At 38.0% G+C, this 23,338-nt stretch overlaps 1 protein-coding gene across 3 annotated transcripts in view; it reads right to left on the bottom strand.

Annotated features, from left to right (window-relative positions):
• Positions 1–509: 509 nt before the first annotated feature.
• The window catches only part of LOC115214175 (ADP-ribosylation factor GTPase-activating protein 1-like), a 243,056-nt gene continuing 220,227 nt past the window's right edge, over positions 510–23,338 (bottom strand). For 2 of the 3 annotated variants that reach the window (XM_029783263.2, XM_029783265.2), the window contains 4 exons: positions 16,243–16,302; positions 8,984–9,043; positions 6,685–6,833; positions 510–3,098 (listed from right to left, as the gene is read on the bottom strand). In XM_029783263.2, coding sequence (XP_029639123.1) covers positions 2,426–3,098; positions 6,685–6,833; positions 8,984–9,043; positions 16,243–16,302 — 942 coding nt within the window. In that variant the 3' untranslated portion in view covers positions 510–2,425. The remainder of the gene's footprint in view (positions 3,099–6,684; positions 6,834–8,983; positions 9,044–16,242; positions 16,303–23,338) is intronic. The other variant, XM_029783264.2, reaches the window with a different exon arrangement.

Here is a 23,338-nt window from a genome sequence, read left to right as displayed (position 1 = left end):
ACGTATGTATAAATGTGTGTGTGTGTGTGTGTGTATTCTAAGTATAGCATGAAATGCTTTTACATATATATCATTAATAACTGGCAGAAGTTACATACAGAGTAATTCAAGGGCTGGAAGTTTTGTGCATTGGTATACTTATGAAACTGAAACCAGTTTGATAAGTACCAATACATTAGACTCTTGACCCTTGAGCCATTCTGTAACTTCTGCTGCAGCTGATTATCATATATATATATTTCTGGGTTCAGTCCCACTGCATGGCACTTTGGGCAAGTGTCTTCTATTATAGCCTCGCACCGACCAAAACTTTGTGAGTGGATTTGGTAGATGGAAACTGAAAGAAGCCTGTTGTATATATATATATATATATAAATGGCGGTGCCCCAGCATGGCCACAGCTCATGAGCTGAAACTAGAATCAATCAATCATATGTCCGTGTGTGTCTTTGTGTCTGTGTTAGTCCCCCATCATTGCTTGACAACTGGTGCTGGCATGTTTACGTCTCTGTAACTTAGCAGTTTGGTAAAGGGACCAATAGAATCATTACTAGGACTTTAAAAACATAAGTCTTGGTGTCAAATTGTTCGATAAAAACACTTCAATGTGGTGCTCCAGCATGGCCACAGTAAAATGATTGAAATAAATATAAGAATAAAAAAAAAAAGAATATATATATATACATATATAATTACACACACATGCACACACAGAGAGTCTCATATCAGCTGGTTGGGTGATAGCCCTTAGATGGTGTGAAGAAGTATTTTCAATTCAACATTTAACCCAACAAATTCTACAAGATAGAAACAAACACAGGCCTAGTCTCAAGAGACACAATGGCAATGGAAGTTGAAGAGACAAACCAATTCACAGCACTGTCAAGAATAAATTCATTTTTCTTTTTATTAAAACATATCTTGGTTCCATCTGAAGACAGCCAGTTGATATGAAACTAGAGTAGTGACTTTTATGAAACAATATTGAACCTTTATGACGTAGAATACCATATTTTCTGGCACAGAAGTTGATGTAGTATATTGGACTGGCACTCAATTGGTTATGATGACGAGGTTTCCAGTTGATTTGAACAAGAGAACAGCCTGCTTGTGAAACTGATGTGCAAGTAGCAGAGCACTCCATAGACATGTGTACCCTTAACGTAGTTCTCAGGGAGATTCAGCGTGACACCACAGAATGTGACAAGACTGGCCCCTGGTCCTTTGAATTACTTGCTCAACTGATTTTTGGCAGCTGAGTGGCCTGGATCAACATAAAATAAAGTGTCCTGTTGAAGGATACTCAGCGCCACCAGTTTTCAAACTCATGAACTTATGACCGTGAGCCTAACTGCTAAGCTACGTGCCATCACATGTAGTAGTATATAGTGTTAACACATTCAAACATAGTCACTGTTGTTCCAAATCTTGTTGCATTTCACATGGAATTTTTGGTCCTCCAAACTCATCTTGGTACATAAGTTGACCTACATCTTTTTTTGGCTGTAACTTTTATTCTGAAAAATTCAACTTGTATGCCAGAAAATATGATATCCTGTGGAGTTTGTTTTAGCCTTTACAGGGACTGTCATGCTGGAGTACCTCCCCTCTCTCCCTCATTCTGTGTGTGTGTAAGTATGTGTGTGCATACCCGGGTATGTGTGTGTGTATGTGTACACACACATACACAAATATACTTATCTCCACTCTCACACATGATACCTATACATACACAGAACAAATGCACCTAGAACTTCAGACAGTTACATACACAAATGCAAATTTGTATAAATAATTATCTGCATCCCAATGTATGTATATATCATCATCATCATCACTGTTTAATGTCTGCCTTATATATATATGTGTGTGTGTGTGTGTGTGTGTGTGTGTGTGTGTGTGTGTATGTGTGTGTGTGAGTGAGTGTGTATCTCCACAGTTTTATAGCATCCAAATTATTCTAAAGTTTAGTATGTTTATTAAATATTCTGAACAAAAATGCTACTAAAGTATGTATGTATGTAGTTGTGTAGATGTATGAATGTGTGTGTCGATTTACAAATGTATGTGTTGAGGTAGGAGTGTGTGTGTGTGTGTGTAGATGCATGAATGTGCATGCCTATATGTATGTTGAAGAAGTATGTGTGTGTGTGTGTGTGTAAAGTGTGGTGGTGATTATATGATAGTGTTAGTGGGAATGTGTTTGTTGGTGGTGGTTGTATTTCTGCCATTATGTTAGACTTATTTAATCAAGGGAGAGACGGAGGAGGGACGGAAGGAGAAAGGAGGGGAGAAGGAAAAGGGGGGAAGGAAGAAAAATAAAGAACAACAACAACAACAAGAACAACAACATCAACAACAGGAAACTTAAATCTTTCTTTCCCATGTCATTCACATTATACGAGTTAACTATTAACTGTTCCATTCACTTAATTCTTGATCGACTTGGAGTACTATTGGTCTCAAGAGATTGCCATTCATCATCACTATCCTGAGCCCACACCTCATTGTCCCAGCCAAAATTGTCCTGAGCCGTGCTTGTCTCCGAACCAAGGTCCACCAGATTACCAACGAGTGGTTCATTCTGTTTGACACTGAATTCATTATTCCAGTCGGAGGCCTCGTAACAGCCTGGGACTGCAGCAGCAGAAGCAGTGGGGTTTTTGGGGATCTTATTTTGCTGTGGTTTTGTCAACGGGGTTGTCTTCTTCTTGCTACTCAAAGCTGGGCTTTCTATAGTGGAAGCTGACTTGGTAGACGAAGCAGGTGAGGCAGAGCCCTTTGAGCCACCCATTTGCCAATCGTCCCAATCGGAAATAAAATCTGACTTCTTGGACGGCGTTTTACTGGCCCTTGTTTTCGGGCTGTCATTATCCAGCTGGCCAGCGTTCAGCCATTTCTCCAGCTCATTCATCTCATTCTTTTTTGCAGCAGCATTAGCTGCAGGGTTGTCTTGTGAAATGTCCGTTAGAGGGCTTTGGGCCTTTGTGCTGCCACTATTGCTGCTAACATTGCTTTCTCCGGGATGCCAGTCTCCAGCGCCCCAGCTTCCCCAAGAATCTTCATCATCTGACAACAACCGGTTCTTGCTGGGATCTCTAGAAAATAGAAAATAAAAAAAAATATTAGAAATTATCATTTCCTTTGTATATGCATGAATTTCTTTTTATAATTGATATTAGACATTATAATTCTATGAGTTTAACCAGTCATATGATGGCTAACTTTAAGTAGACTTTTGCCATCAGGGGTAATACCAGGAAAATACAGTATACATGCAATAATTATGATTTAACTTTGCGAGGGCACATGGCTTTGTGGCTAGGGTATTTGGCTCACAATTATAAGGTCATGAGTTCGATTCCTAGTGGCACACTGTGTCCTTGAGCAAGACACTTTATTTCATGTTGCTCCAGTCCACTCAGTTGGCAAAAATGAGTTGGACATGTACTTCAAAGGGCTAGTCTTGTCACATCCTGTGTCATGCCGAATCTCCCTGAGAACTATGCAAGGCTCCACCTGTACTGGCATGGATTCTACAGCTGGATGCCCTTCCTAATGCCAACCACTTTACAGAATGTGCTGGGTGCTTTTTACATGGCACCAATACCAGTGCTTTTTATGTGGCTCTAACACTGGTATTAATTCTGCTGTGGCGGATGGATGGGTTTTCTTGAGTATAGCAAAATGCCAGACATCTCAATCCTTTTACAATAAAATATGTTTAGAAAAATATTAAATTACATCTTTTTTGTTCAGGCTTCCAACTGAGATTGTAATTTAATGGCAGGATGTTTTACCCAGACAGATAAAAAGTAAGATATCTAGCAAGACAGTGACTAAGTAGACAACTGTGAATGGTTAGAGTTAGACAAAGCCAAATCACTAGAATCCACCGCAGCATCCAGTAGTTGCAGTGGTGTGGTGGCTTGTGAGATTCATTGCCTCTGAGAGTTAATACCAGCAGAGTACAAGCTCCTGATGGGGCCTCCCATGCTGGACAAGTCAAAGAATAAATGCCAGACTAATATGGACCTTATTTTCTCAGAGTTAAAAATGGTTTTGTGTAGGGGCCAATATTCCTACCTGGAATAACAAAAAGCAAAGTTATAGAAACATCAATGACAATTTAAAACCAAGAGGACTTAGGAGAAGAAAGACAACCCGGAGTTGAGAACAAAGGAGACAAGCTGTTCATGGGTTATGCTCCACAGGGAAGGAAGGTTTAACCTTTTAGCATTTAAACTGGCCATATCTGGCCTAAAATATTCTACCTTAAGTTTAAATCAGCCACATCTGGCCTTTCACACTTACCTTACAATGTCATTCCAAAAACAAATAATCATGTCATTTGAAATCGTGAAGGTACAAGATATTACATGCTGAATTCAAAAGAATGTGAATAAATAAACATATCATTTGATGAAGTAATCTGAATGCTAAAGGGTTAAGCTAAGTAAGTCAGTTACTAGAATGACAGACAACCTGCAGGATAAGACAGATGGTTGATATTCTGTCATTGGTGGTGGCAATGACATCCTTAGCAGAGTTAAATCTGGCTGAATATTAGTTACTAATTTAGACATAAGACCATTTTGTTTACAGTTAAGAATGTAGTTGATTACTGTAGCAGCAGTATATTACTGCTATTTATTTTATCAACCCTTGAAAGAAAGAAAGTAAATTTGACACTGGTGGGATTTGAACTCAGAATCTGGAGAAACAAAACAGAATGGCATGAAGCATTTAGTTTGGCACAGTAACACTCTAGTTACCTCCATTAAATTTGTTTTATTAGAACATTAACTTATATTTATATTTGGATTTGTACATTCTCTGAGAGGGAATTTTAATGCCATAATTATACAGATAAATATATTTCCTACAGCTATGTTTTATTTGCAAAGATTTATTAGAATTGGAAGTGCTTCAATGTTTGTCAGTTCTGTCACATTCTTTAAGGAATCACTATTGTCACTGTCATCATTAATTGGCAACATAATTGTTCAACACCCATCCACCATGTTATCAAGGGTTGGACAGGTCGACGGGATATGACAAACCAGAAGACTGCATCAAGTTCTAATGGCTAATATCTATGCTTTGGCATAGTTTCTACAGTTGGTTGCCCTTCCAAATACCAAATACTTTATATATATATATATATATATATATCATCATCATCATCATCATCGTTTAACGTCCGTTTTCCGCGCTAGCACGGGTTGGACGGTTCGACCGGGGTCTGGGAAGCCAGGGGCTGCTCCAGGCTCCAGTCTGATCTGGCAGAGTTTCTACGGCTGGATGCCCTTCCTAACGCCAACCACTCCGCGAGTGTAGTGGGTGCTTTTTACGTGCCACCTGCACAGGTGCCAGGGGGGGTCCGGCATCGATCACGATTGGATGGAGCTTTTAAGGTGCCAGTGGCATGGAAGCCAGCCAAGGCAGCACTGGCAACGTTCGGATGGTCTTTTTATGTGCCACCGGCACAGGAGCCAGTCGGGGCGGCGCTGGCATCGGCCACGTTCGGATGGTGCTTTTTATGTGCCACCAGCATATATATATATATATATAGAGAGAGAGAGAGAGTACTAAGTGCCATTTTTTGTGGCACTTCCTCAACTGAGATCACTAAGTAACTTGCTAAACAAAAAAGCTCTCTTGACTGAATGGAGGTGTGATAAAGAGAGAGAGATAGAGCAGGAAGGGGGTGAATACATATTCCACACAACTAAATGGTCATTTCAAACTGCATTTACAAGGAAGATAATTTGCATTCGAGAATAACAAAGTTGCAGTATATTCAAATACAGTTATGGGCAAATATTGCTGTAGAATCATTTAAAACTAAAATTTTTAATTTAGTTTTTTTTTTTTAACATAGACTACTACAAACATTCATCCTCATCATCATCATTTAACGTCTGCTTTCCATGCTAGTATGGGTTGGACGATTTGACTGAGGTCTGGCAAACAAGATGGTTGCACCAGACTCCAATCTGATCTGGCAGAGTTTCTTCAGCTAGATACCTTTCCTAATGCCAACCACTCAGAGAGTGTAGTGGGTGCTTTTATGTGCCACCGGCACAAGGGCCAGTCAGGGGGTATTGGCAACGGCCACACTCAAACGGTGCTTTTTATGTGCCACCTGCACAGGAGCCAGTCCAGTGGCACTGGCAACGACCTCACTCGAATGTTTTTCACGTGCCAGTAAGGCGATGCAGGTAAAGATTACGCTCGAATGGTGCTTTTTATGTGCCACCGGCACAGAGGCCAGTTTGTTGCTGGCCATTAGGCACAGGCAAGGTTATGTGGTTAAGAAAGCTTGTTCAGCAGCCATGTGGTTTCAGGTTCAGTCCCACTGCAAGGAACCTTGAGCAAGTGTCTTCTCCTACAGTCCAAGGCTGACCAATGCCTTGAGTGAATTTGGTAGATGGAAACCACATAAAAGCTTATTGTGTATTTATGTTTTTGTTGTTGCACACCACACCACTTGACAACTGGTATTGGTTTGTTTATGTTCCTACATTTAAACAATTTGGCAAAAGAGATCGATACAATAAGTACCAGATCTCAAAACAATAAGTACTGGGGTTAATTTCTTCCACTAACCCCTTCAAGGTGGTGTCCAGTATGACCACAGTCCAATGACCAAAACAAACAAAAGATAAAAAGCTGACTTACCTTCCCTTTGTTGGCGATCCATTTCCTCCACCCAGGAGCGACGTTTTTTCTCCGGGGCTGGTGTCAGCAGTAGCAAGAGTTGTTTTTGGTTCTCCACCCCAAAGTGATGAAGACAAACCCTGCCAGCCTTTAGCGCTAGCTGACGACAACTGAAAGACACAGATTGTATATAAATTAGGCATGCATAACAAACAATAGACAACAAATCAACATTAATATTGGTGTCAAATTTTGGTACAAACCCAGCAATTTCAGGGGTGGGGGCAAATTGATCACATCAACCCAAGTGTTCAACAGGTACCTATTTTACTGACACTAAAATGATGAAAGGCAAAGTCAACTTCGGTGATATTAATAACAGATAAGGCAGTGAGCTGGTTGAACTGTTAGCTTGCCTGGCAAAATGCTTAGTGACATTTTGTCTGTCTTTATGTTCTGAGTTCAAATTCCACTGAAGTCAAGTTTGTCTTTCATCCTTTCAGGGGGTTGATAAAATAAGTACCAGTTTAGTACTCGGGTTGATGTAATCAATTTCCTCGCCACTCCTGCTGAAAAAAAAAAATTGCTGGCTTTGTGTCAAAATTTGAAACCAATATTAATAACAGATGAAATAATATTGGTTTCTTGTTACAGTGGCTTAGTGGTTTGGGGCATTTGGCTCATGATTGTAAGGTTGTGAGTTCAATTCCCTGCGGTACATTGTGTCCTTGAGCAAGACACTTTATTTCCCGTTGCTCCAGTCCACTCAGCTGGCAAAAATGAGTAGTACCTGTATTTCAAAGGGCCAGTGTCATGCTGAATCTCCCCGAGAACTACGTTAAGGGTACACGTGAATGTGGAGTGCTCAGCCACTTACATGTCAATTTCACAAGCAAGCTGTTCCGTTGATCATATCAGCTGGGACCCTCGTCGTCGCAACTGACAGAGTGCTCCTTTATCTTATTTACAAGCCCATATATTTTTAGAGGGAACAGTCATTAGATTGACTCCAGTATATAACTGGTATTTATCTTATAGACTCCAGCAAGGTGAATTCAGAGTGTAAAAGAATTTTGTAAATTTTTCAAACTGGTACAAATTTGAAAAATTTATATCAAAATTTGTTTCAATTTGTGAAATTTACAAATTTGTACCAATTTTCAAAATGAAATTTAGAAACTTATAAAAACATGACAATTTTTTATCTTTGATCTTTCCCAAAACACAACATACATACACACACACACACATAAAATTGCTAGCCTTGTGTCAATGTCAATATATATATATATACTTGAGAATATAGTGGAGTGGGGATAGATGAAACTAGACACTCAATCTGTTTCTCTCCTACTCCTTGTAATAAAAGTAATAATTTTTCTGACATTAAAACAAAGTAAGGATTTCTTACAATGTAATAATGATTTATAACACAGACACAAGATCTCAGATTTAGGGGATGATTCTAATGAACCTCAGGAAAATGAAAAGTAATGTGAATTGGAAAAAATGTCCCCAAACATTTTGTTTGACATACTAGCGATCCTGCTAGATTGCTGCCATAATGATGGCTCCAAATTTTGGCAAGGACAGCACTATTAGTGGGAGGAGTTTGGTCGATTACACTGACCCCAGTGCTCAACTGATGCCTATTTTATTGACCCCCAAAAGGATGAAAGGCAAGGTTGAACTCAGCAGAATTTGGAATGAAAATGTTGAGAGCCAGAAGAAATGTTATGAAGCATTTTGTCTGAAGTGTTAAAGATTCCACAGCTCAATACCTTATCTGTAATGTTAGAATAGAAACAAATTATTAACAACAAGAGCACTCAGAGAGCACAAATCTCCACCAAGGCAACACCAACGTCCTTTCAATGATTAGCCAGAGATGATTTTTAGAATGAGAGTATCTGAAATAAACTCAACTGCTGCTCTCACAAGTGAGAATACTAAAAATGAACCTGACTGCTCTCAAAAATTAAGTAAAAAAACAGGAAAAATAATCCAGAATCCTTGTCCGGTACTGAATTCATCTCAAAATCTAATCAGTACATGCCAGTCATGAATCTTGTCCATGGACAAACAAACAAACACAACTGAAAAACAATACCTCTGCCTTCGGTAAGGTGGAGGTAAAAATATTAAAAAAACATAAAAACACAAATCAAAATCAAAATAGAGACTTTGTGTATGTGTGTACGAGTGTGTATAAGCACGTGAGTGTGCATGTGTGTGTGCATGAATGTGCATGTGTATGTGCATGTGTGTGTGTGCATGTGTACTTTTATTTACAGGGAGTGAGGAGGGTGGCTGGACATACCTTGAAAGCAAAACCGCTCATGGAGGAGCCGACGTCATTCAGCAGTGTGCCCTCTTTCACCTGAAATGCAAAACAAACCACGCTAACATTAGTCTCTCCCCCAACACAAAAAACTTCACAAAAAACACAAACTCACACTCTAGATCACCCTTGGAAAGTGAGAAGTATATATCCCACTGTAAAAATCAAGTTGAGGTGGTGACAAGCACCTTGCTAGATAGGACATTAGCCTACGCATAATGTAATATTTTTTAAGGTATATATCTCACCATGTGAAGGTGCATGGCCCAGAGGCTAGGCCATCACACTCATCATTAATGGATTGTGGGTTTGATTTCCAGACTGGGCGGCACATTGAGCAAAACACTTCATTGTTCCAGTCTCCTTTTGATCAGGATAGAATGTTGACCTGCTTGCCTAGCCAGCAGGGTGTCATTATTCGAATGCTAAGATGATGCAAAACACATTCTGACCAGTGGTGTGTAATGACATCTGATAGCCTGGTTGGTCATGTGATCATGTGGCATCTCACCATAAAAATGAAGTTGAAATGGTGACATGCACCTTGCTTGATGGGACATTAGTTTATATAACATGTAATAAATTTATATAGGGTTTAGTCTATCTTGTGGAGGCATGTAGCTTAGTGGTTAGGGTGTCAGCATCATGATCGTAAGATTGTGGTTTCGATTCCTGGACTGGGCGACGCATTGTGTTCTTGAGCAAAACACTTCATTTTCACATTGCTCCAGTCCACTCAGCTGGCAAAAATGAGTAACACTGCTATGGACTGGCGTCCCGTCCAGCTGGGGATTACATATGCCATTGAAACCGGAAAACTGGGCCCATGAGCTTGGCTAGGCTTTAAAAGGGCACATTTATTATTTTATTTTAGTCTATCTTGCATGTATTCTTAAGTAACATACTAATGATCTTCTAACAAAAAATATAACAGTAAAAATTATTTATAAAACTAGTAAAAATATTATTTACACAACTAATTTGAGATCATGTGATTGACTGGCACCAGTGTCATTGTTAACGGAGTCACTCAGCAAGTGCCAGACTCATGATTCCAAATCTATTACTGAGTCTCTGTCTCAAAGCAAAGTGGCATTCATAAACGTCTAAAATCTAAAAAATGGCATTTATCTAATTTACCTAATTCATTAATTAACTGCTATATTTATTTGGTTTGATTTTTCTTCATCAACTCAGAGTATAACAATAATAGCCCTTTCTACTATAGGCACAAGGCCTGAAATTTTGGGGTGAGGAGGGCTAGTTGATTACATCAACCCCAGTGTGTAACTGGTACTTATTTCATCGACCCCAAAAGGATGAAAGGCAAAGTTGATCACGGTGGAATTTGAACCCAGAACATAGCAATAGGCAGAATACTGCTAAGCATTTCGTCCAGTGTGCTAACGATTCTGCCAGCTTGCCACCTAATAATAATAATAAAGCCAGAGATATGAAGAGATTATAGAAGACATTATCTATTCTTGTAGTAATTGGTGCATTTAGTACAACACCCAAACTGCTACCCAGGCTACTGAAGAATATGTGAATTGAGACATCTTGTATTCTGCAAGAACCTGAAGAAAGATTCTTGAAATTTGAGGAGACTTGTCTGCAAACCTCAAGACAACATCCTTTCTAACCAAAGTAGCATGTAATAGTTTTATAATAATGATAATAATAATAATTTGTCAGGTTCAACTATATCCTCCTCTATTTAATAATTTTGTTACCATATTTCTGTTGAAATGTACCTCTTTATTTAAATTAAGTTCTGAAATAATTAAGAATACAGTAAAACAACTTAGCTGTTATTAAGCTGATATTCAGAACACAGCATCAAATTTTAAACAAATTTTAATTTAGATCACTTCAAAGCAGGAAGGTTGTACCATAGAACCAAGGGTAATTTTGGGTGGGTTGGTATAAAAAGGGTTAATCAACTGCAACTTGTGCAGATGCATGCTTTATGCAAGGATAAATCTTCTAAGTCATCAGAAATACCAATGCAGCAAATGAGAAAGGAGACAAAAAACTAAAATATTCAGGAAAAAAAGGAATAACTGATAAGTTATTTTGGAGTAATTATGTTCCTTATTTAGAACTCTTCAGTTAAATTTGTTCCATTCAACATCAGTTTATTTTAATCATCACTCAGCACAAAAGAATTCAGTTTTCCCCTGTTTGGTAAGGTTAAATGTTGAGACAGGGATGTAGCTTCAATACCTTGGTGAGGTGAATTTGCATAGGAAAAATTTGTCACACTTTCTTTTTCTACCTCTTCTAAAGTACAAGGTTTTTGTATCTAGCCAAAGTCCGTCTGTCTCTCTCTTTTTCATCTGTTTAGACAGGAGAGAAGGTGATGCCCATGACCATTCATAAAACTTCGAAGACAAGTGGGAGGGAGGGAAGATATCCTTAAACTGCAAACCTGGCTAAAATGACCGCAACAATGGGAACACTGTTAAAGACACCTGAGGTGTGAAGTATCAACCAGAACAAATTAAACCTACCGCTCAGATAAGCAAGGGTTGGGGGACCATGGTAGGATTTGAATTCAGAATGCCAGAAACCAGAACAAATGCCACAAGACATTTGGCCCACCATTCTTACATTTCCATCAATCCACTGTTTTGGATCAATATTTTTTTTTCTTATTGATTCTCAAATGATGAAAGACATAATTGACCTTGGTAGGAATTGAACTCAGAGAACAAGGATTCGGAACAAAGGAACAAATACTTTGAGGTATTGTATCTGACACTCTAATAGCTTTGCCAATTCACTGAATGTGATTTCCTTCTAAACTATCCTATGCAACTGAAAGCATCAAAGTGAAACCATTGTGAAACAGCAGCAATGTTTCGTGGCCCTCCACACCACTGCTATCTTGTAAGGAAGATTGAGAGTGATTAGGAATGTGTTTGTTAGTTGAGCGAATAAGATATTTGAAGCCAAAGCAAGTTTCTTGTCCCTGGAATACAATCTAAATAAGGAATCAGTTAATTTGACATTATGGAAACAGACAGCTTTGAGAAAGGAGGGAGAGTCATACATACATATATACATCATACACACACACACACACACACACACACACACACACACACACACACACACACACACACACACACACACACATATATATATATATATGTACACACATATATATATATATATGTACACACACTATATATATACACATACTTAGATACACGTGTGTGTGTGTGTGTGTATGGAAAGGGGAGAGAGAAAAGAGAAGAGTAATGGAATGAGGGAATAAATCAGAGGAGTGAGAGGAAAAGAAAGTGATGGGCAAAAAAGAAAACAGAGAACAGACAATGAAATAAGGTGTAAGTCTGTGCTAGAGAGAGAGAGAGAGAGAGAGAGAGAGAGAGAGAGAGAGAGAGAATGTGATATATGCACGGGTGTGTGTGAATGTGAGTTATATGAGTGTGTGGGTTTATATGTGAAAGAGATAGAGGGAGTATGTAATATATGCACATGTGTGTGTGTGCACATGTTATATGTGTATGTGTGAGCTTATATGAGAGGAAGAGAGAGAGAGAGAGAGACTAAGAAAAGGGAAGGGAGATGGTAAAGAAAGACAGAAGTGTGTGTGTTTCTGTTACAGAGAATGAGAAAGAAAAAAAAGACCAACAGCAAAGAAGTGAGTGAGAGAATATGAGAATACAGTTACTCCACTGAACTCTAACCTTTCCTCCCCCACCTCATGGCTGTGATAAGAGTATAAGAGTGTATGAAACCAAACAGATCCCAGCAAAGGCAAGTCACAATCAATGACCAGCTCCGAACCAAGTACAGTTTGGAGACTCGTTAACAAAAAAAAAAAAAAAAAAAAAATTGCTGGCAAAATTGGCATTCTGATAGAGATCTGCAAAACCCAAGCCCTGGCAACTGCCCAGTTCAAAATAAGAACTAATGTAATGGGAAGGAGGGAGGAAAGGAGGCACGGAAAAAAAGAACAGATTTCAAAATGAAATCCAGAGTCCTTAATAAGATTTCCGTTCCTGTGAAATTGAAAATTAAACTACAAAATGCTGTGATTTCAAGCAGATAATTGCAAATTTCAAAAATCAGAAAGCCATGTTTTAGAAATAGTGTACACACACACAAACACACACAACAAGAAAATGGTTAAATATTTAGGAGTAAAAAAAAAAATGTTAGAAAAGGATGTCAACACTTTTGTGGTTGTGTTTCTATTGAAATACACCATTGTTTTTTTTTCTTTCAATTAATTTTGGAAGTGATTTTGAAAATAATGAAGTATTTAGGAAAATGACTGTCGTTATTATTAAGCTGGTGTTTGGAACATAATTTTACACAAAATTTTGATGGAAAGCTTTAAATTTAGATAATTTTTAAACAGGTGTGGCCATGTGAAGGTGCAGACATAGTTCTATGGTAAAGAACTTTGTTTCCCAACCAGATGATTTCAGGTTCATTCTCACTTCGTGGTACCTTGGGCCAACCAAATGCCTTGTGAGTGAAAACTGAAAGAAGCATGTCTTTTATTAATCAGATGTAATACCTCTAAGACTACTAAATTGCTCCATGTGCCATTATATTTTTTATAATAGAACAGTGTATGGTTTGAGGGAAATCTAGCTGCTATTTCTAGCATGCAGTTGAGGGCAGTCACAAAGAGGTTTTCGTGGTTTGTAAAATGGATTAGTGAAAATGGGAGCCAGCAATCTAGAATGGATGGCAATGGATCATTGGTAGATAAAAAGAATCAAATGGAAGATCAATAAGTGTCTAGGAAGGTTAGAGTTCAAACCATACCCATATCAATTGATTTTATTGATCTCGAAGGGGTAACTGTTTGTCAGTCTCTCTCTCTCTCTCTCTCTCTCTCTCTCTCTATATATATATATATATATATACATACACACACATATACACACATACATATATTCTCACACACACACACACAAACATATACTGATAGTAGGATATAAAGAATGACTGGTTAAAAAAATACACAAACAACAATAACAAAAAGAAAACAGGATTATATATAAAGAAGCATGGCTGATAGAGTTTTGTGGATCACTGTTGAAGATCCATCATTGATAATGTTGGTCTACTTGATTGAGCTTCAACATCAGCTTAATATGGCCGTCTTTTGTGAAAAATAATTTTAAATAATTTATGACTCTAACATTAACCCTTTAGGATCTAAGCCAGGCATTTCTGCCCCAAATATTCAACCTGTTTTATGTTCAAACTGGCCAGACTTGGCCTTTCAGACCTATCATAGAATGTCGTTCTAAAAATATACAATCACATCATTGACATCTTAAAACTATGAGATTGTGCATGATTAATTCAAAACAAACTGAATAAATAAGCATTACATTTCACAGTATAATCTAAATGCTAGAAGACTAGATGAGAATACTTTTTCCCTCTTTTTTTTTATATCCTACTCAAGAGGTAAGGCCTCCAAGACAAATGAGATGGAGGGATGAAGTTATCCTAAAAAAACCCCCAAAAACCCAAAGATCTAACCTGGATGCTTACAGAGCAGGGCTCTATAAAGACATCCCTGGTGCCAGGTGGTGATGTCAAACTGGTTGATAACTTAAGACTACCAGCTAAGGTGAGCCACAGTGGGATTTGAACTCAAAATCCAGAGAGCTGAATGAATATTGGAAGACATCCAGGTTGATTTTCCTACAGTTCTGCCCTACATTGGTACATTTTATTGACCTCAAAAATATGAAAGGCCAAATCGACCTTGGTGAGATTTGAACTCAGAGCAAAAAGAGTTGGAATGAATACCATGAAATATACTGTCGAATGTTCTAATGACTGTCAATTCAAAACCAAGTAGAGAACAGCATTTTACTGTGTCTAGTTTAGAAATAAAGCTTCTTAGCCAGAAATTAGGTGCATCGCATCTTTATCATTTTAACAGCCACTTTTCCATGCTTGTATGGGTTAAACAAAATTCAGTGATGCATATTTTCTATGGTTGGATACCCTTCCTATCACCAACCCTTGTCTATTTCCAATCAAAGGTAATATTTCTTCATAGCCAGACATGTTTTTACAGAAGACTGCAAATGAACAGCATTGCTTTTATGATAGTGACACTCACATCTCCCAAGTGATATCAAGACACACACAAGCTACTTTCAGTTTCTATCAACTGGTTCCACTGACAAAAATTTGGCCAGGTGGAAGCAATAGTCAAAGACACTTGCTCAAAGTGCCGTGCCGTAAGGAAGAACCCCAAACCATTTAGTTGGGAAGCAAACTTCTTAACCATATAGCCATGTCTGCACCTACATATCCACCAATAAAACAAATGATGACAATCAGAGATCAAACTAATTGAAATTCAGGAATGGACTAACAATTCATTTCTTTTAACAATTTTTATGAGAGATCTAAGGCTGGATTAAGACCTAGTGGGGCCCCTGGGCTAATAGATTTTAGAGGCTCCCCTATGATTTTACTAATTCAAAACATAAGATAACCAAAAGGGGCTCTTTTAAAGCTAAGGGTCCCAATAAATCAACAGAGGGCTCAGTAATTTTAAAAGAACCCTATTGGATTAAAAGAGGTTACAAATTATTTGACTGCTGTAGATGAATTAAAAAAAAAATTAACTTCAAGTTTTAGGTGTCTTTGAGCTAAAGAGGTGCTCCAATACCTGGGGCCTCCCCTGAACCATGGCACACTTAGGCCCATATATCTGGCCCTCAATATACCCTTGTTCTATCATGTAACCCCACACACCAGTTTAAAAGAAATCATCATAATTTCATGTAAGACTTTTTGCTGATTATGTTCCAAACAACACATCAGAATAATAATAATAATGAAGTTTGTCATTTTAATTAAACCAATCCAGCTAAAAGTACGCGCTCAAGGTTCCACAGTGGGACTGAACCTGGAACCATGTGGCTGGGAAGCAAACTATATATATTTAATTAATTTTAATCAATTTAGTTATTTCTTAGTTTAGTAACTACACATGTTAGTTTTGTAAAGAAAATAACAATTAGTTTTACAAACAATGCAAAAAAAATAAAATAAAAAAAATAAAAGGTGATTAATGATAGATAAAAAAAAATTAATTAAGGGTGTGGGGAAAACAGCAGGCAAGAAAGCAAATAAAATATAAAAAAAGAAGAAAAGATAAAACCATAAAATAAAAGATGCCATTCAATAGAGTTTGGCGAGGGAGGGGGGACACTTACTTTTTCTGTTAAGTTGGTCACAGTCGATGACATCTCCTGAAAAAGTTTTGCGTCTGATACCTGTGTATCAGTATAAAAGTAGTGGTGGTAGTGGTGGTAGTGGTGGTGGTTGTGATGGTGGTGGAGGTAGCAGCGGCAAAGACAGCAGCAGCGATGACAACAAGAACAACAAAGTCATGCAAGTAAAACATAAATAAACAATGGAAACAAAATAAAAATAATGCAAAAAAATAAATAAATGAAATAAAATAAAATAACGAAAAAAAATAGAAATAGAAAAAGAAAAGAAAAAATGCAGGTGCAATAATTACAGGTAAGTAGCAAGTGAATAAAGTTGAAGTGATGCAGAAATGCTGTTCAACAAACCATAGTTGAATGATATTGAATGCAAAACAAGACATTGACAGATATAAAGAAACAGAGGTATACATTTATATTTAAGTGACTCTCTCTCTCTCTCTCTCTCTATATATATATATATATATATATATACATACATACATGTATAGATATACATATATACATAATACATAAATATATACAAGCATAACACATCAATATATACATATATTCTCACACACACACACATATATATATTTTTCTATATACAAAACACATTAATTGAAGGCTCACTCAATAGATTTAAGTAAAGTATCATTGATTTTATTGCCACAAAAAAAAAAAAAAGAAGTTGATAGTGACTTCAAAGTATCAGCTTAGTTATCTTTGGCACATAGTCTGATGAAGGCAACTGAACCGAAATTTTGAAGTCACTATCAAAAAATTCTCGTGTAAAATGAAATGAAGGAATAAAATGTATAAGTATGTGTGTGTGTGTATACATATATGTTTGTGTGTACTAAAATGTCACGCAAAGCAGTGTTGAACGAAATATATCTGCACAAAGTCACACTTAACACACTCGAGAGCACTCATGTGGGAGAAGACTGTGCTGAGAGACAGCCCTGAGAGAAACCTCTCCTCACAGATGTTTGAAAATGTAGCCCGTCTTGTGTTTCCACACATATCTGGGTGGAGAGTCTTCCACTGGGACTGTCTGTGGTGGAGGGTCTTGTGTCTGATTGTACTCAGCCATGTTGTGTAACTTTGCTTGAATATATATATATATGTCACGTGATCACGTGACCGACCAGTCCATCAGATGTAGTTACACATCGCTGGTCACAATGTGTTCGCATTGTTTTAGCCTTCGAATGACGCCATCCCGCTGGCTAAGCGAGCAGGCCAACAGAAGAAAGAGTGGGAGAAAGAGTGGTGAAAGAGTACAGCAGGGATCACCACCCCCTGCCGGAGCCTCGTGGAGCTTTTAGGTGTTTTCACTCAATAAACACTCACAGCGCCTGGTCTGGGAATTGAAACCGCGAGTCCGCTGCCCTAACCATTGGGCCATTGCACCTCCACACACACACACACACATATATATATAGTTGAAATTTGCCTCCCTTAGCTAAAGACTTCATAAGTGTGCGACCTGACTTTGTTTCCAAGGTTAGTTTTGTAGTGAAAAAAGAGTTGTGCAAAAAATATAGTTTATTTGGTAGTCAAAAGATTACAGAACCTTTTGATATTTCATACGTCAAAATCAGCAACTCAGTTTTCAAATCCATAAGGAACATACACACACACAGACTCTGTTTTAAATATATATATATATATTCGGTAAATATATGCTGAAGTTGATAAGTGTTCACCATATATTGGCTATAGAAAATAGACTAATACTGGGGCATATAGGCCCTTGAATGAAGAAATGGGTATTAGTACAAGGGGGAATCAAACCTATATCTCTTATATTCCCATGCGTACTAATATCCATTTTTGTGTGTCAAACATCACATTATTAGATTATTTTCATAGCTAATATACAGTGAATGTATATAAGCTTGAGCTAATAATTATATTAACAGAATTTTCACTTGCTACCTTTTCCAAACTTATATATATATGAAAGAAATTGTTGCATACAGTGCTCAGGTGCACTACAACTCTGTTTAGAGGGCTGTGACCATGCCTAAACATTATGAATTGTTGTGTGTTGCAGAAAACTCCTATGTCAAATCATTTAAGGAGACCATACATTGCAATATTTCAAGGAAGAACACAATACAATTTAAATGTAGAATATATAACGATAGGTATTAGATAAACTTGGCTCAGGCCATTTCCAGCTTAGCCCTTTACTTGTCCTGCATGTCACATGTGACACACAGGACACATTTCCTGTTTTCCTGCATCATATGATACATATTCTCAATTTTTGTCATCCACTAGAGCAAAGGTTCCCAAACTTTTTCGGGCTGCTGTCCCCTTGACACCCAGACTATATTCCTAGCGCCCCCACCGCAACAAACCATCACAAGCATAGACCTATTTCTGAAGCAAATTCAAAGCAACTGTTTTTCACAAATAAAACTTAACCTAATGGACCCATTATTTTGTTGTTTTTACATGAATTGCCATCCCATTATTGCCCCATATGAGTCGCTACCCCATTATCGCACAACTTTTCTTCAATGCCCCCTTGGAACTTCCCACCGTCACCAGAGGGTCAATACAGCCCACTTTGGAAGCCACTGCACTAGAACAACTTAAGACTTATGAAAGGAAAGCTTTATATTTATTACTAAGAACATATGAAAGGTCTAACTAAAAAGGTCTAACAACAAGCACGGACATTTAGGACAAACTTATGAAAATGCTTTGGACAGGCAAAGCGCTAATGGCACCACCTGAATCTGTTGAGTAATTTTTAAGTCAGTTTTGTGGTATCATAGCCTATCTGAGCAGGGAATTGTTGCTGACTAAGATGTATTCAAGTATAGGTGGTTTGTCTGGTATCCCTCAAAGGAATCTGTCCAGATGTCGTTTGAGGGTAATAAGATATTCTTCTTTGAAAAACCGATTTTTAATGTATATGGGCGAGGAGAGGATGGTGGTTATGTTAAGCACAGATTAAAATGCTATCTGATATGAAAAACAGTAAGCTTCTCTGTTTGATATAAAAATATGTTTGTATTAAACACGCAACATTTATTATGTTCCAGCATGATCACAGCCCTCTGAACAGAGTTAGTAAGAGAATACACATGTCTGTCTGTCTCCCCACCCCTCTGTCTGTCTGTATCTCAGCCTCTCTGTCTCTCTCACTCACTCACTCACTCTCTCTCTCTCTCTCTCTCTCACTCTCTCTCTCTCTCTCTCTATATATATATATATATATATATATACACACACATACATACACACATAAATACTTGCAAACATACACTCACACATACCTTTTGTCTGAAGCATGCATGATCTTTGGCATCAACGTGAATGGTCGCTCACACAATATCAATCAAACTTGACCAATGATTGATTGGTTATCAGAATGTGTATTTTTGAAAGCAGGAAAAAGTACCAAATATGGACACAATAGAGCTAGTTGTAACAACAACAGCATAAAAAAAAAAGAAAGAAGAAAGAAAAGTTTGGAATTGTAAAAGATATAAAAGAATGAAAATGTATGCAAAACTTTGAAAAGCTCTCGAACATTATAATATGGCAAAAGGAAGAGAAAAACCGATGGTAAACTATTATGACCACACTCACACATAAATACAAGCTTCTTTCAGTTTCTATTAACCAAATACACTCATAAGGTTTTGGATGGCCTGGAGCTATAGTAGAAGACATTTCCCCAAGCAGGGCTGAAACCAAGACTACATGGTTGGGAAGTAAGCTTCTTAATGAGACAGCCACATCTGCACATACACACACACACACACACACAATGGGTTTCTTTCAGTTTCTATAGGCTATAGCAGTGCTCTGCAACTGGTATGCCACAGTACACTGGTGTGCCACGAGATGATGCTATGTGTGCCACAGTTTAACAAGAATATAATTTTTTCCTTATATTTTTAGTTATGTCTTTAGTTCAGGTGTGCCGCCAAATTTTGAAAAGAATATAAGTGTACCATCATCATCATCATCATCATCATTTAACGTCTGTTTTCCATGCTAGCATGGGTTGGACGATTTGACTGAAGTCTGGTGAACCAGATGGCTGCACCAGACTCCAATCTGATCTGGCAGAGTATCTATAGCTGGATACACTTCCTAACGCCAACCACTCTGAGAGTGTAGTGGGTGCTTTTATGTGCCACCAGCATGAGGGCCAGTCAGGTGGTACTGGCGACGGTCATGCTCAAATAGTGCTTTTTATGTGCCACCTGCACAGGAGCCAGTCCAGCGGCAAAGTGAAAAAAGGTTGCCACAAAGTGGGATTGAACCTGAAACCATGTAGTTGGGAAGCAAACTTCTTAACCATACAATCACACATGTTAAATATCAATTCTCAGTTTGACACAATGCCAGAAATATTTTATGGCATATTCAGACATGAATTGAATGCTTATGTAACATATTCGACAATGTACAAGTCAAATTATGTAACAGCTATTTGATGATTACAGTGGCAAAATTGCATACTCTCAAAGAGAAATAAATTGACAATTTACAGGTTAACTATAAAAACTACAGACATTAAATAATTCCAGAGATACCATCTGTATAAACAACATTAGCTGCATAAATGTTAATATATTTAATGTGTGGAACATTAAAAAGTTTAAGTACAATAAAATATGCAGTTTGAAAAAATATGGCATAATAAAAATCAATAATATTAGCTGATGGCTAATGATTTTTTCTTCTTTTTTCCCAGAAAATATATCAGATACAACTTCAGATATGTTTCTGCCTTATTTTGGCTTCATCCTCATATATAACTAGTGGAAGTATATGAGCAGGCCAGTTGATCTGGTACCAACATAAGAGCAGGCCAGTTGATCTGCTACCAGTATACGAGCAGGCCAGTTGATCTGCTACCAGTATACGAGCAGGCCAGTTGATCTGCTACCAGTATACGAGCAGGCCAGTTGATCTGCTACAAGTATAAGAGCAGGCCAGTTGATTCGCTACCAGTATTTGTGCAGGCCAGTTGATCTGCAACCAGTATACGAGCAGGTCAGTTGATCTGCAACCAGTATACGAGCAGGTCAGTTGATCTGCAACCAGTATACGAGCAGGCCAGTTGATCTGCTACCAGTATTCATGCGGGCCAGTTGATCTGATACAAGTATTTGTGCAGGCCAGTTGATCTGCTACCAGTATACAAGCAGGCCAGTTGATCTGTTACCAGTATTCATGCAGGCCAGTTGATCTGATACAAGTATTTGTGCAGGCCAGTTGATCCAGTAATAGTATACAAGCAGGCCAGTTGATCTGCTACCAATATACGAGTAGACCAGTTGATCTGCTACCAGTATATGAGCAGGTAAGTTGATCTGCTGCCAGTATACGAGCAAACCAGTTGATCTGCTACCAGTATACGAGCAGGCCATTTGATCTGCTACCAGTATACGAGCAGGCCAGTTGATCTGCTACCAGTATACGAGCAGGCCAGTTGATCTGCTACCAACATAAGAGCAAGCCAGTTGGTCAGCTACATGGCAAGTAAGTTCCCCCTTATAAATTAACTTCTTATTGTCTGAAAGCCAATCAGGGACACCCTAAAAGGTAACTTGACCTGGTAGTTATATGAGCAAAGTTTTCTCAAATTATATCCTAGATATACTATAAAAGTCAACAGTGACAGTGAGTTTAATAAACACATATATTATGAAAAATTATCCTCTAGTTTGATGTTAAATTGTTTCTATATATAACTTGACATAAAAACAAACTTTAACATATGTGCATGCATATGTGTGTGTGCATAAATGGCAATGGCATAAACTTGGTTAAGAAATTGTAGTCGGTGACCCTTCCTTGTCACTGTCACCATCAGAAATGCAATGAAACAGTGAATGGCAGCATTCTTGGAAACCATGAAACCATTGAGGCTTTCTTCACCAATTGCAAATAATAATAATAAATAAATATTCAACAAGGACAACATTAAGAACTGTTAACATTAATTGAGAACACTAGGTCATTACTACAAAACCTAATTAAAACAGTATAATGTGAATTTGGACAAGCTTGAACAAGATTTAGATTTTTCCAAAGAATCTTGAAAAGATTGTTGTTGTTTAAAAGCTCTTTACAATTATCAAGGCTAGTTGCTGACATCAAATGTTTGATAAGAAAAACACTAAAACTTGCTGTCTGGCATAAAAAAAAAACAAAACAAAAACAAACAAAACACTCAAAAATTAAATACAGCAGCATGATGTAGGGTTTTAAATGAACTTTTGACATGACAAACATAACAAATGACTCATGATTAAGAAGATTGGTAGAATAGAAGGGAACCCAGAGAAATTTTTTTTTTTATAGAGCAATATTGAAAAGGTGGGGAGAGACTGTGTCTCCATGCTTCTTTTTCTGAAGGACCTTAAACCAAGAGAAATAAAATAAATGAATCTGAGATTTTAGAACTATATTGCAGATTTGACTTGCTGCTGGCATCATACTGAGTGTACTGCAAGGTCTTACACACGCACGCACACACACACACACTATATATGTGTGGCTGATGCCAGTGCCCCCAACCGGATCCTGTGCCGGTGGCACGTAAAAAGCACTGTCTGAATGTGATCGATGCCAGGGCTGCCTGAGTGGCTCCCGTGCCGGTGACACATAAAAAGCACCATCCGAATATGGCCGATGCCAGTGGCCCCTGACTGGCTCTTGTGCTGGTGGCATGTAAAAAGCACCCAGTATACTCTTGGGGTGGTTGGCGTTAGGAAGGGCATCCAGCTGTAGAAACATTGCTAGATCAGATTGGAGCCTGGTGCAGCCGCTGCCTTTCCAGACCTCAGTCAAACTGTCTAACCCATGCCAGCATGGAAAACGAATGTTAAACAATGATGATGATGATACACACATGCATGGCCACAGCTCTGGTTTCAAATTTTGCTACAAGGGCAGCAATTTTTTAGGTGATGAGATGAGTGGATTACATTGACCCCAATGTTCAACTGGTATTTACTTTAATGATCCCAAAAGGATGAAAGGTAAAGTTGACCTCAGCGGATTTGAATTCAGAATGTAGCGATGGGTGAAATACCACTAAGCATTTCGT

This window comes from Octopus sinensis, linkage group LG7 (genome assembly GCF_006345805.1).
Source record: "Octopus sinensis linkage group LG7, ASM634580v1, whole genome shotgun sequence".
NCBI classification, from domain to species: Eukaryota; Metazoa; Mollusca; class Cephalopoda; order Octopoda; family Octopodidae; genus Octopus; species Octopus sinensis.
Note: the sequence above shows the minus strand (reverse complement) of the source record. Positions and strands in the feature narration are given on the sequence as shown.